The sequence below is a fragment of the Vicugna pacos genome, chromosome 14 (genome assembly GCF_048564905.1).
Source record: "Vicugna pacos chromosome 14, VicPac4, whole genome shotgun sequence".
NCBI classification, from domain to species: Eukaryota; Metazoa; Chordata; class Mammalia; order Artiodactyla; family Camelidae; genus Vicugna; species Vicugna pacos.
In genome coordinates this window covers 34,550,447-34,564,333 of record NC_133000.1, presented here as the reverse complement: position 1 = coordinate 34,564,333, position 13,887 = coordinate 34,550,447, and the positions used below count along the sequence as shown (strand labels likewise).

Sequence of the window (13,887 nt, the reverse complement as noted above, 5' to 3'; positions counted from 1 at the left end):
AGTGTGGAAATTGAGGCACACAGAGGGTAAGTAAGTTGGCAAAATCACAGAACTAGTAATTGACAGAGCTGGTATTTAAACCCTGGCTGTCTGGTTTTGATGCTCCCAGAGATGGGCTTTGGGTGTTTAGCGTTATCAGCATCCCTGAATCTTTGTACCTCTGTGCATCAGTTAGCCAATAAAGGACAGGGAAAGGAGAGTTACACGGGTGCTCATTGTCATGTCTTGCCACTGTCCACGGAGAGTGCACCGTGATTGGCGTTAATTGACTTCTGGGCAGTAGATCTGTTCGTATAATAGAAATTTAGTCCATTGAGTTAATCTAGAAACATTTCCTGCTCCGTTTCTGTCCATGCTTGCCATGTGACTGCCTGCCCGTGATTGGGCCGTGGAGGAGAAAATGTACTCATGGTTGAACTCTGATATTTCAGTCTGGTTCATAGATTCACGTCTTCTGTTACATTAATAAGCTAAGTTTCTGGTTTTCTTGCATCAGTGTCTCATGAGTTTGGTTAATGTGAAACCAGTCCATGGGAGCCCAGGGGTGATGACGGTATAATTTCTGAGCACGCTGTGGCACTTCTACCCGTGCAGACGTGGCTGAAGTATGTCCACCTTCCTCACTGATTTTCCCCAACAGCAGGGTCCTCTCCCACCCCTGGATGTGAGGTTGGGAGCTCTCTGAGTAGGCCAGTCAGAGGCCGAGTCCACCAATCAGAAAATGATGAAGTACCTGGAAGTGGGTTTAATAGAAGACAAGGGCTTCCAGGTAGTCAGATGGGCTGTTCGAGTCCATTTGGTGAAAAGCTATCCAGTGTCTGTGGTTGAGCTGCTTCTTTGCTGTTGAAAATTCTGGAGTAGATGAAGGGATTTTAAAAAGCAGAAAGGAATGATTTCAGGTGGTACGTCCACACTGGTGAGAAGTGATGGATGACCGCCACTGTGAAGCATAGACAGAGTCTTACAAACTTCATAAAACAGCTTTAAAAGCTCTGCCATCTGAGTGCACTTCATATGGGATCCAGATCCTCACTGGTCGCGCTGTGAGGGCAAGTAACTGATGATGGCAGAAAGGACACGGAGGCATCAAAAAGGTCTCAGTCACTTTCCCTGTTTAAAGGATGCAGCACAGTGTAATATATTTTAGCTGGTTTTTCACTGAAAAATTTTTAGTGTTTTCTGGGGCTCCCCAGTACCCCAAGGGTCCATGCAGCTGGGTGTCCCCTCAGTGCAGCACTGTCAGTGCTTGCCCTGGGCTGACGCGGTGTCACACGGAGCAGGACGGTCAGCGTCCCCGGCTCCTCCGAGCTCCGTCTCCTCATCCTCAGAGCCGGGTTTCTCATCCGTGTCTACTTAGTAGGGTTGTTGAGAATCACACGTGATGCTCCAGGTGTGACTTGTGGTTGTCTCTGTGATTGGCATATAGTGAATATTTGATAGAAACACTTGTTTTTTTAGTATAATTGTAGCACCTAGGTTGCAGTGGTTTTTAGTCTGCATTTTTTTATAACTTTATTCTTATTTTTTTTGTTTTGCAACTTTATTTATTTATTTTTATTTTTATTTTTTTAACATTTTTATTGATTTATAATCATTTTACAGTGTTGGGTCAAATTCCAGTGTTCAGCACAATTTTTCAGTCATTCATGGATATATACACACTCATTGTCACATTTTTTCTCTGTGATATATCATAACATTTTGTGTATATTTCCCTGTGTTTATTCTTATTTTTAAATATGCACTTAGTTTATTTATATTTTTGGAGGTACTGGGGACTGAAGCCAGGACATTGTGCATGCTAATCCAGTGCTCTACAACTGAGTAATACACACCCTCCTTTTCTGCACTTGAATATAAATATTGCTATACACAAAATAGCTCTTAAACACCATCATGGGAACTAGTCACTTTATAGACAATTGAACACATATGCTATTTCTATAGGAATAAATGTTGATGAGACATACATTTCTGAATCTGTTAATGTGCTTAAAAACGATCATAGGTAGTGATAAACATGAATCTTTAATCCAGTAATTCTTAAGGTCTGTTTTGCCATCATAGGAAATTACATTCTACAGAGAAGGCTAATTGGGTCTCTTTGATATTTAGATGGTTTAGCAGATGATGAAGACTTTCAAAAGCTGACAGATTTGTATTTTAAATTAACTATAAAGTTATCTTCTACAAGTTGTAAGTACTAAGCTTGTGAAGTGCCCAGTAATCCAGGGGGTATGTGTCTGTGTCTGTGTGAACGTTTGTGTGTGTGATTTCAGGAAGGTAGAAAGAAGTTCCATATAGACTTCTGATAACTTTTGCCTCCATTTCAAGGTGTAGGCATATATTTACACAAATAAATTGATATTCTTTTGTCATTTGGCATATTGAGAATAAGACTTTCTCATACTTGTTTCAGAAAGTTTAGGGAGATTGAGTTTAGGAAATGGTAGGAGATAGAGGCAGGGAGGTACTTTAAACTTTGTGCAGAATGAGAAACAGTAATTTTTCTCTTTTCTTCTAAAGCAAACTGGCAGTGAATTGTAACATACTATTACTCAGAATTGCTTTTCTGATCAGATACAAGTACCTCAGATTTTTAAAGGCAACATGAATGATGAAATGTGTTTTAGCATTTATCTTTAAAAGAAGTTTTATTTTTCAAGTAAAAGGTTATAGCCTGTTCTTTCTTCCAGCAGTACAAGAAATTCTCATTGATCTATCTAAATGATCTCTGTGCTTAGTTTCTTTGTGTTTTTTTTTTTTTCTTTAAGTGCTTGGTTCATTGTGGTTTGAATGAATGTTTAAAATTTCTGGATTTTGATCTTTAGAACATGCTGATTTATCAGAACTGTTAAAAACCTGATTGTTCTCTGCTCCAGGTTTGGTGGGGGCACCCTAATGATTTCTGTTGTCTGTTAAAGAGGGAAATTCTTCCTCTAGCCTGCAGATCATTAAGTGAATGGTTTGCAGTGTGCCTTTGAAATTATTTGTATGCATTGAGCATGTTTGTCCAGTGAATTTTAAATTGACTCATTGTAATGACTTTGATTTGATTCTGTGGCTTTTGCTCCTCTCCACAAGAATTTGAATTCTCTGTTGCAATTTGTATTCGTGTTCTTAACAGGGGAAGAAATTTTGCATGTTTTACAGAGGTGGGTTTTCCTATCCCCTCTGAATGCCTTCTAAAATTGATACATTAAAAATCTGTTATTGCAGTGCATAATTATTTCATAAACTATTTTTTGGCATAATCAGAAACAATGACCAAGAATGATAATAAAAAATACGAAAACCTTCCTTCCTTCCTTTGAAGAATAGGAAATCAGGTAGTCAGGCTCCCTCATGCTTTGTGGCTGACACAATTACTCTCATGTCATTGTGTATCATGATTCGGAGATGGTATTGTTTCAGGTTTATAGATTTTTGTTTTAACATTTGTGTTGAATTCTTTCTCCAGGCTGTTTCCTGTTGGGTTTGTGGAAAGAGTAGAAGGGAAACAAATACTTTGTTTTGTTTTCAGGAGGCCTGAGTTGATGAGAAAAGAGTTGAGGTTGAGCTGAGGAAACGAGTGACAATCCCTCTCCACCTGGCTGAAATTGATAAACAAAGAAATCAATTAAGTGTATCGATATTTGACCAATAGAAGTTAGCGAGCCCAAACTGGCTGGAAATGCACAATGGAAATTACTGAATTCACCTGCAGATTGAGGTGTTTTACCAAGTAGAAGCAGCATAGAGCAATCAGAAAAATCAGTAATATGATGAGATATAAAAGGAATATTATATCTTTTATTTCTGAAACTTTTCTACGTTAAGTTGTGTAGAGCTAAAATTAAGTTTCAAGCACCAGGAGTTAAGAGAGTGGGTGGTTCCGTAGGATCGTTATTCTCGGATGTGCCTAGACCCTGCTAGAGTGGCTGAAGATGGCAGGAAAAGACCCACATCCAGGATTTGTCATCCTAGGGTGTCCTCCATAATGGTTCCATGTGGGAGCCCATGATTGGGTTAACAATTTATAACACAGCCCAGTCGCCTCTGAACTTTAAGAAGAAAAAGTATGCTTTGATACTGCTTTGCAAGCAAGTGACGGTGCATCCTCACTCCAGTCTCGTTGCCTTAAAAAGCAGAGACAATGCTTTGCTTGTGTAGTTGAGGTTTTAGATAGCACTCTGCTGGTTGCAAAGGACCGAGACCCTCAGCTATAAACGCTGGGCTTGTGTGCTGTTAGATAGTCTATAATCCCCAAAACAAGGACCTGGCTTGTCTGGTGGTCTGCTTTGTAATGAACATATAAAAAATGTATCTTGTTCCCCTCACCCCATGACTTCCCTAAAGATACACTAATCCTTTGTACTCATTGTGTATTCTACAATCTCTGCCTCATACTGTCTTTCCCGAATTTCCTCCTTACTCTCTCACAACTGTTAACGAATTTTCCCTTTGATTATACACAATAAATATGGGAACATTTGAGAGGCTCATGGAGATGGCTCCCTACTCCCTCTCGATTTCTTGACTTTTTCCACAGAGTCTTGAATAATCATTCCGTGTCTGTAAGACTTCCGCCAGCCAGAACCCACAGTTCCAGGTGAGGAGGATGCAGGCTTTAGCTCTCCTACTGGAGGGAGAGAGAGAAGAGAATTGAGATATGCTCCCCCGTGATCCCTTCCTGCCCCAGGGCTACAGCAGATCACCTGCAGCCTTCTGGCCTCTGCTCAGCGGGCCTCTGTCCCAGGACTGAACTCAGCCTTTTCTTCCCTTGTCAACATTTCCTGTACCTTTCAGAACTTGGTCTCTTCCCTGCAATTCAACCCTGGTAGATGTGATGGTGGTCAGCGTGCTGGTGGGCAGTCCTTTGGGGACCCCCAGGAGCCATGCTGATTCTCCTGAATCTCTCAATCTGGGTTACAGAACAGTCGAGCACCAAAGGAAGCCCATTCACGTGATGTCAACAGACCATTTCATCACTTTCATTTTATTTTTATATTTTCGGTGGAGAAATTATTTGCAGCAAACTGTTCCAGATATTCGCCACCTACTTTCCTCACCACCAATTCCTTGTTGGCTCTGGTGCTAGTTTTATGAACCAGGATTCTTCTCTGGTCATTTCCGGCAGCTGGGCTTGCCGAATTCTTGATCTGCATTTGAAGCAGAATGTTCTTTGTGATGTCAAGGTGATTTTCCTATTTCTGAATATTTCGTGTACACTCAGCAACTCTTTCAAGTGAAATGCTCTTGTCCAATTTCGGTTAACTCACATTTGCTAATCTCCTGCTTTCATGCTGAGGGCAGTTTCTTTTTCCTCTAATAAAAGTTAGCAATTTGCATTTACAATGGAAGGTACTGGCCCGAGGTGCTTTTGTTCTTAACAGTTTTAATACAATTCACCCATTAAAATGTACAGCGGTTTTTACTCTATGCCCAGAATTGTGCATCGCAGTCTATCTTAGAACAATTTCATCCCCCCAACAGGAAGCCCCGTATGCATAAGCAGACATTCCCATCTTCCCCATCCTCCCCCAGCCCTAAGGAGCCACTTTTCTATCTGTGGATTTGCCTGTGCTGGACATTTCATGTAAATCGAGTCACTTCATATAAGTGGAACCGTCTATTGTGACTGACTTCTTTCACACTCAGTAACGTTTTCAATGTTTGTCCATGTTGTGGCCTGAGTCACTATTCTATTCTTTGCTATTGCTGAATAACTTTCCACTGTATGGCTGGGCCCCTCTGTTTACCCATTCACCAGGTGATAGGCATTTGGGTTGTTTCTGCTTTTTGTCTGTGATGAGTAATGTCGCCGTGAACACTCATGTGGTATTATTTATGTGGATATTTGTTTTCAGTTCTCTTACGTGTGTGCCCAGAGAGCAGAATTGCTGGGTCAGACAGAAACCAAATGTTCAAGTCTCTGAGGCCCTGCCAGGCTGTTTTCCAAAGTGGCCACGCTGTGTTACGTCCCCACCAGCAATGGCTGTGCGCTCCGCTTCCTCTGTGTCCTCATTAGTGCTTGTTACCCTTTTTTTTTTATTATAACCTATTGTTGTGAGTGTGAAGCTGTTTCTCCTAGTGGTTTTGACTTCATTTCGCTTATAGCTAATGCTATTGAACATCATTTCATTGTGCTTATTTGACATTTCTATATTTTTCTTGAAAAATACCTTCTCAGATACTTTATTAACCTTTTAATTGAGTTGCCTTTTTATTGTTGAGTTGTAGGGTTGTTTTTTCTTCATTTGGAGATACAAATTCCTTGTTAGATAAATGATCTGAAAAAATTTTCTCCAGTGTGTTGTTTTTTCACTTTCTGTATGGTTCCCTTTGAAGCAAATTTTAAATTTTGATGAACTCCAATTTATCTCTGTTTTCTTTGTTCCTTCTGCTTTTGGGGTATTATTTAAAATCTGAAGTATTTTATTTAAACTTTTATGTATAAAATATCTAAATTTGTAGGAACATTCTAGGAGATGGGTACGGTTGTTGTCCCCAGTCTATGGATAGGAGACTGAGATGCAGAAAATTTCCCTGATATATCAGTGTCACAGCTACCCAGTGCTGTGGGAGTTCAGACCCTCATGTTTGTCCCCAGAATCTGTGATCTTCACCACCATGCTCCACTACTGCCTGGAATCGTTAATGAATACATCTTTCCTTTTTTGATTTCTTGTTAGTTTGTTTTCTCATTGGGGACCTCATTTCCTTATTTTCCTTTCGGATGTCAGTGTAGATTTATTTTAGGTCTCATGTAGGCAGAAGCATTGCTATCAGTTAACTTCTTTATTACTCACTCTCCAGTGATGATTGTTGCTAGTTGACCTAACCAAGTCATGCTTAAGTCTTTCCTGCTAATGACACTAAAAACAGTCATGACTTATAGAATGCTCAAAGAAGAAAGTACTTGATTGATTTTATTTTGCTACCCAATCAAACCAATCAAGTAAAAACCCCAGTGTTGACACAGACTATAAGCCCTCCAGAATAGGGTCACTGTCTTCCTTCTGTTTCATTTATTTGGTCACAGTGTCTGGATAGTGCTCTGCTGTCCAGCAGTTTTGTGAGGATACTGTGCTCGTGAATGATTGTAAGGACAGAATTTTGAAAAAAGACTGTGTTGTTCATTTCACAAGGGAAAAGATAATATAGAAATACTGCTCAGATCTATTTTAAAATTAAGCTTGGAATTTTGAGAAGAATTCAAGAAACCATACAAAGCTCTTTTTCACTAATTTTAGATCTATCTTAGACACATATGGTTACATAGCAGAGTAACTTATCAAGTACATTTGACAATAGGAGTATAATATTGATTATTTGTTTTAGTTGAAATATTCTACCTGGGATAAAGTAATCAGTGCCCATAAATGAACAAATATGTTTGTATTTCTATGCAACATGGGAGCAGAGTTCATGTTTCTATATAATATGTATGACTGTGTGTTTTAATCTGTCTGTCAGTGTTTTTATAGTTTTTCAGCAATGTTGTAACTTCAGAATTCTTCTAACATATTCACTCCCGATACTACTGCAGTTTGTACTGTGTATCCTATCTTATGCATGGGATTCCACTGTCCCCTCAGTGAGGAATTTCCTCTCCTATTGAGCTAGTAGCAGAGTTAAAGGAACAGTGATTTCAAGGCCTTTGCTCTCCACGTGTTCGCAGTTGCCTATCAATCACGAATTTCCCTTTCTTGAGTTTTCATTTTTCAATTAGAATTTTTGAAAATAATTATTAATATTTTTCACGAGTCTCCCAAGAAACTTGATGTGTTTGTGCTTTTCAGTTTTGAATTTATGAAAATTGTAAATGCACACTTGTTTTTAAGTAGTCCTTTTTCACTAGATATTTGTTTACTTCTTTAGATTTAAAATAATTTTTTCCCAATAAATGAATCGGTGTGCAAGTTTTAAAAGATACCTTACTTTTTATTTTTCTTATTCTAACAGGTATATTCATTGTACAGAATTTAGAAAATAAGGATAAACAAAATAATAACTTAAAAATGGCCTCTAATCTCACTTGGAGATACAGCTGTAAGGTTTGAAATTGAGAATTACAAGTCCTCTCACGTTGTTCTTCTATTTCAAGTACGTTTTGGTTACTGAGACCCTCAAATTCCCATAGGAATTGTAGCAGCAGCTAGTCAGTTTCTGCAGAGGAGCCCACTGGGATTGTGATCGAGACCACGTTGTATGATTGCATCGCTCTGGGGACCATTGCCATCCCAGGAATGTTGTAATCTGATCCAGGAATCTGCGTTGTGTGTCCAGGTATTTAGGTCTTCTTTAATTTTTTTTCAGCAATGTGTAGAGTTTACATAGTATTATTTTACTTTATTTTTTCCCTTTATACTGAGTACAAGTTGCAAGTTACCGGGATTTGAATTGTAATATAGCCCCGCAAATTGCTGCCACCATGGACGCTGGGGTCTCTCTGCTCTTTGTAAAATCTCGCACAAAATAGGACCTAAGTAACTCTCTCTTGAAAGAATGATTATATGATTGCTGGATGATGCTTGAGAGTCCTTGTGATGATGTCTTTTTCCCAGACTTTCCCCTCTTCTTAACTATGCCCTTTCCCTTCCTTTCTTCCAGCCTGGGTTTCAGCCTGCCTGTGGCATTGATTTTTCTTGTCTGTGGACTCATCCTTTCACTAGTTCATGATAATGTTACATGTGGGCTGTGGAAACTTGCTAGATGCCAAGAAAGATCAAATCCGTTGCATGCTAGTATTTTTAGAGTGTGTTATTGTATTATCGATTGAAATTAAATCAGGCTGACCCATTGACCATCCCCTGAGCTCTTTTCGCTTTCCTACAGTTGATACTGTTCTCGTTGCTGCATGTGCCCTTCCCCCAGACTCGGTTTTGGAGTTGAGTAAGTCACCATCACTGGAGCCCTCTCTTTAAATGATGAAGAAAACCTTTGCTCCTTCTCCATGTTTGGGGACTTGGATGAGATGAGGTAACAGATAAAGAATGGAGCCCCACCTCATTCTGACCACTGCTCTTTCCGTTCATTTCTCCAGGGGAAGTGTACAATTCAAAAATATAAAGATTGTGAGATAATGAGATAGACAAGACAACCAATCATTTATTAAATACCCTTTCATGCCAGAAACAAATGTATTATACACACAAAAAGCACATAAAGTACGGTAGTACTGTGGTTACAAACGTGGGTCCGAGTTCGAGTCCTGCTCTGGAGTGACAAGTATTGTGAGATGGAGAACTGGTAGATCGGCTTAGCCTCTCCAGGACTGATTTTCTGTCCTGCAGAGACGGGGCTCGCTAGGCCTCCCTACCCCGTAGAGGTGCTGTGGGGTGTAAATGATGCGAGTGTGCAGCCCGAGCACACCTGCTCATTCCTCGCAAGTGCAGGATAGCACAGCTTTTGCGGTGACGCCTTTATGACCACACCGTGTAGACTCTCAGTGCTCCGAATGGATGCCTTGCTGATTGGAGAAGGGATTCTCACTTCTGTTAATATCCAAGGATTGGGTTATTGGGCCTTGCTGATTTGAATCTATTCTTTAGAAAGTACTTAATGTAGATATATTTTTCAAACATGCATGCTTTTTTCTTTTATTATTTATACTTCTACCCTCTCATCTCTTGGTGTGACTTTTCATGGAATCCAGGAAACAGTCCTAAGCCACCTGCCTCTTCACACTTCTTTGTGGTGGTTTTCTTCCTTGACTAGAAGAGGGTTTTGCATAGGAAATTTTGTTTGCTCCCCTTCTCTTGGAGTCTCCCTGTTTGTCTGCCCATCTCTCACCTGTCCATCTGTCCATTTCTCTACCCACTCATTCTTCTGACTTGTTTCAAGAAGCATTTCAGGCAGCTTACAGAAGAACAGATACCAAATAAACAGGTGAGAAAATGGGGCCAATATCAGACAGTGAAGCTCAGAGTTGAGCCTGTGTGAGATTTGCAGGCGTGAGACACACGCCTCTGCCTTGTGACTTATAAGATAGACAGCATCAATGTGCCTGAGGCTCCCAACACACAGGGAAACAGGGTTTGTGGGAGATGCTCAATGTCTGTGAAATAAATAAGTGGCTTAGGAGAAGCCCAGCCTTTCCAACTACTAAGGCTTAGGAGAATATATTGAGTGTCTTCCAAAATCAGATTATTGCATCTTTTCTTTTTCAGAGTTTTATGTATAGTTGGTTTACATTCTATACCTGGAAATTTCTCCAAAACTGCTGCCCACGTGAGTCCCATGACTCGGGAATGGGGTGGTTCTGCTCATTGACTTGTGTTGGCCAGAAACGGAAAATGACAGCCTCAAAGGAGCCTGGGATTAATCAGTTATGTTTTGTCAGTGCTGTAGATTTCAGAAAATGCTTTTACCATATTTCTCCGCCTGAGGCGGCAGCGTGCTCTCTTCCCAGCATCAGGAGCTCAGGGCCACGGGATGGTGGGGGCTGACTACACTGTCGTCAAGACAGCTGTGCTAGTCACTGCAGGTGTGGTGCTTTCACGTAGTGCATGTTATGTTCTTTAATAGGTTTCAACAGGTAGTTAATTAACTGAGTTAATTAACATTTAATAAATATAATGGTTTGTTGAAAAGACAGTTATAGGCAGAATATAAGTTGTGAACAATATAAAACTGTCTCAATACTGAAATTTCAGTAGGGAAGATTCAGTTTATCTTATTTCCGCCTCTCTTTAAAAGTGAAAAAGGAACAAGACAGAAAAAGCAGAGGATGATTTCTGTTCTTTCTCTCGGCTTGCAGGTGCCTTCACCTCCAGTGGCATCCATCCAGACACCAGCACTGACACTGGCCGTGCTCAGAACTGCCTCAGCCCTGAAGGCACAACTGACAAATAGAAGGGGGCCGCACCCTGTTACAGCGGGTGCTTTCACTTTTTGGGTCCTTATGTAACTGCGTGGTGTTATTCAGGATCACCCATTCTGCACTGTGTGATGGTGCTGCGGTGTCTCCTAGTTATTTGTTTCTGTAAGTACTCATGTATTTTTTCCAATGTGTGGTACTAGACATCTAAAAATGCATTTTTCAGATGAAAAATAATGTGTATTAAATATAAAAGTCTGAAAAAAGGGTCAAAAGGGTCTATCCTGTTCCCAGTATTCAGAGATAATAATTAACACTTTAAAATCTATTTTCTGTTCTTTTCATCAGTGTGTATTAACTCTGTCATAAAAACCAGCGAGCACTGTGTGCCTGTTTGCTGTATGGAGACCTCCATTTTCCATTCGGCTTATTACAATTTTTTTTACAGTATTCTATCTCTGCTGGCATGATTTTTAATGACCATTATAGCATTCTGTGTTGTGGAATCCCCGTCCATTTTACTTTGGACTTAAGTAAACTTTTAAATTCCAAGTAAACTTAACTGGAATACTGAAAAGAGAACTGTGGTGGTACCGAAAGTCCTCTATTTCCCTTCCCCTTTTTTCCTGAGAGTAAAAACTGCTGACAATGTGGAGTATATATTTCATGACCTTTAGGCCTATGTCATATATATATACACATACATAAACGTATATGAGAAATCTATGTATATGTGTGTGTATATAAGCTTTATTGAAAAATAAGGCCATACTATATGTTTTCTGCAGCTCGGTTTATTCACTAAGGTATATATCACAGACGTCCTCTCCCTCCAGACTCACCTGGTCCTTTCAGATAGAGTAGAGTGGTCTCCTGATGTGCAGGTTTGGTCTCTTGTGTAAGGACACCTTTCGTGGGAGAGTACTGTGGACAAGGCCTTGGACCACGCCGAAACACCGGAACTTTAGTGGCCACAGCTCACCGTGATTTACCGCATCATTGTCTTGATGGTGGACACTTAAGTTTTCTCCATTTTCCACTGTCAGAAAGGGTGTCTGACTGGCATCCTTCTTGTACAAACATTCCTGTGATCTTGTATGAGTATTCCTTTAGTTAAGGTTTCTGGAAATTTAGTCCTTGGATGTGACAACTACATAAATCACAGGCTCCTTTCAAGTGAATCTAGAAATTCCTTCTCCTGTGGGGAATGAAAAGATGTAGAATAAATTTTGTAACCAATTCTCTATCCCTGGGTAAGATTCCACTTCAGCATTTCTTCCCACCAATGTAAACAGTGCTGTGTAAATGCTCTGATGAGTACATCTTTTTGAACTGATTCTTTTCGTAAATAAACGATTCCTAAAAGTGAAGTTCAGCCTGTGTGTACACACGTTTTCCAGGGTTTATATATCCATTGACATGTCATCCTCCAAAAGATCGCTCACAGTTTGTTGTCTCAAAAATGGACACTAGCTAGAATATCTTTTACAAATATTTGCCAATATGATGAGCAAAATGATTTTCATTGTTTTAGTTTGCACTTTATGACCAATGTGCTATTGAGCATTTTTCACTCATTAGCCACCTAACTTTTAAAAAGTGAATGATCCCTTTTGTCCTTTGCAAATATTTAAGTGAGGGAGCTTCTTGCTGCTTTGTGACAGCTCTATGAATATTATGAACATTAGCCCCTTGTCTTCATCAACATGTATCACAGAGCTTTTACTTGTCATTTTTGCCTTTCAATTTGTTCAGTAGGTTCATTTTTGTTGTGGCCCAAAATAACCTTTAGATAGTAAATGTCTTCTTTTTGGGTTTTATTCTTGATATTATTCTTAGAAATGCTTTCTTATAATGGTATAAATTTCTTCTGTAGCTTTTTTTAATCTCTAAGATGGAGATGGTAATGGTACTTGTTACAGTGAGGAGAAGCTGAATTGATATGAGCAAAGAGTTGTATTTGCTCTTATTAGTACTTTCTAATATTTACATCACTTTCAGTAATTTTTCTTGTGGTCATTATGACTGGAAAAGAATTTGTTTTTTCCAGGGATTCTCTGATTGTACCAAGACAATTATTGAATTCATACTTTGCTTTTTAATTTGAAATCCCACCTGTAAAAAATACTTATGTACACTAGAGTCTCTTTTTGAGCTCATGATTTATTTCTGTCAATCTTACTTTCTTACTCTAGCACTATATCTTACATATTGTAAAAATTTATTTAATATCTGACAGTGCAATTTTTTGATTTGCTTTTCGATCCCTATTTTTCTTTGCTATTATTATGACTTCATTTTTCCTGAAGAATTCTGATATAATTTTTTCAAGTTAAAAAAAGGATAAGTGTTGTCATGGGATTTTTTAGTAATTTTGAATTATCTTTAGGAGAACGTACATCTTTACAAAACTGCTTTCCTCCATACAAAAGGTTGATGTCTCTACTTTCACACTTCTTACTTTACCCCTCAGTACAGTCCTGTACTTCCTCCATATACAACATGGGCATTGTTTTTGAGTTTATTCCAGATTATTGTTGATGTTTTTGTTAACTTTTTAAGTGAGAAATTTTTGCTATTATATTTTTTAACTGTTAAAACTGACACCTAGGAAGGCAGATTCGGTTTGTAAATACTCACTTTGTAACTTCTCATTTAAAATTGAAAGTATTAAGTACTTGTTACAGAATCCTTTCTTTTCTGTTTTTAAAAATTTGTTTCCAAGACTCTCAAAATGGTCATAGCTAAGTAGTATACGTGGGGAGACAGATGGAGAGAGGTAGTGTGGCTCATGTACAAACTTTGAGCACTTTCATGGCTGCCTTTATGCTGGAAAAGCTGCTGAAGAGTCCAGGTTAGACCAGGGGTGGCTTTGTATGCACTTGAAAGCCAGCTTTCCTGCCTGTATGGTGAAGCCTGGTGGGCGTGGCAGGTAGATGATCAAGGTCGAATGGAGGTTATTGGCTGCACAGAGCGCTGTGTCTGAGAACTGGAGACCATCGCCATGGGAAATGCTTGGTGCCAGGAACAATGCAGAGGAGCTGGGGACCCTGTGTGTTAAGGATTTTCCAGCCCTAGTAGTG

The 13,887-nt window shown here is 39.4% G+C and overlaps 1 protein-coding gene across 1 annotated transcript in view; it reads left to right on the top strand.

Annotated features, from left to right (window-relative positions):
- Nucleotides 1–13,887, top strand: part of LOC140701240 (trafficking protein particle complex subunit 9-like) — a 241,850-nt gene that overhangs the window by 153,412 nt on the left and 74,551 nt on the right. Inside the window, exons 2-3 of the mRNA XM_072976664.1 lie at nucleotides 8,821–8,964; nucleotides 10,155–10,215. Of these exons, the coding sequence (XP_072832765.1) occupies nucleotides 8,939–8,964; nucleotides 10,155–10,215 (87 nt within the window). The 5' untranslated portion in view covers nucleotides 8,821–8,938. The remainder of the gene's footprint in view (nucleotides 1–8,820; nucleotides 8,965–10,154; nucleotides 10,216–13,887) is intronic.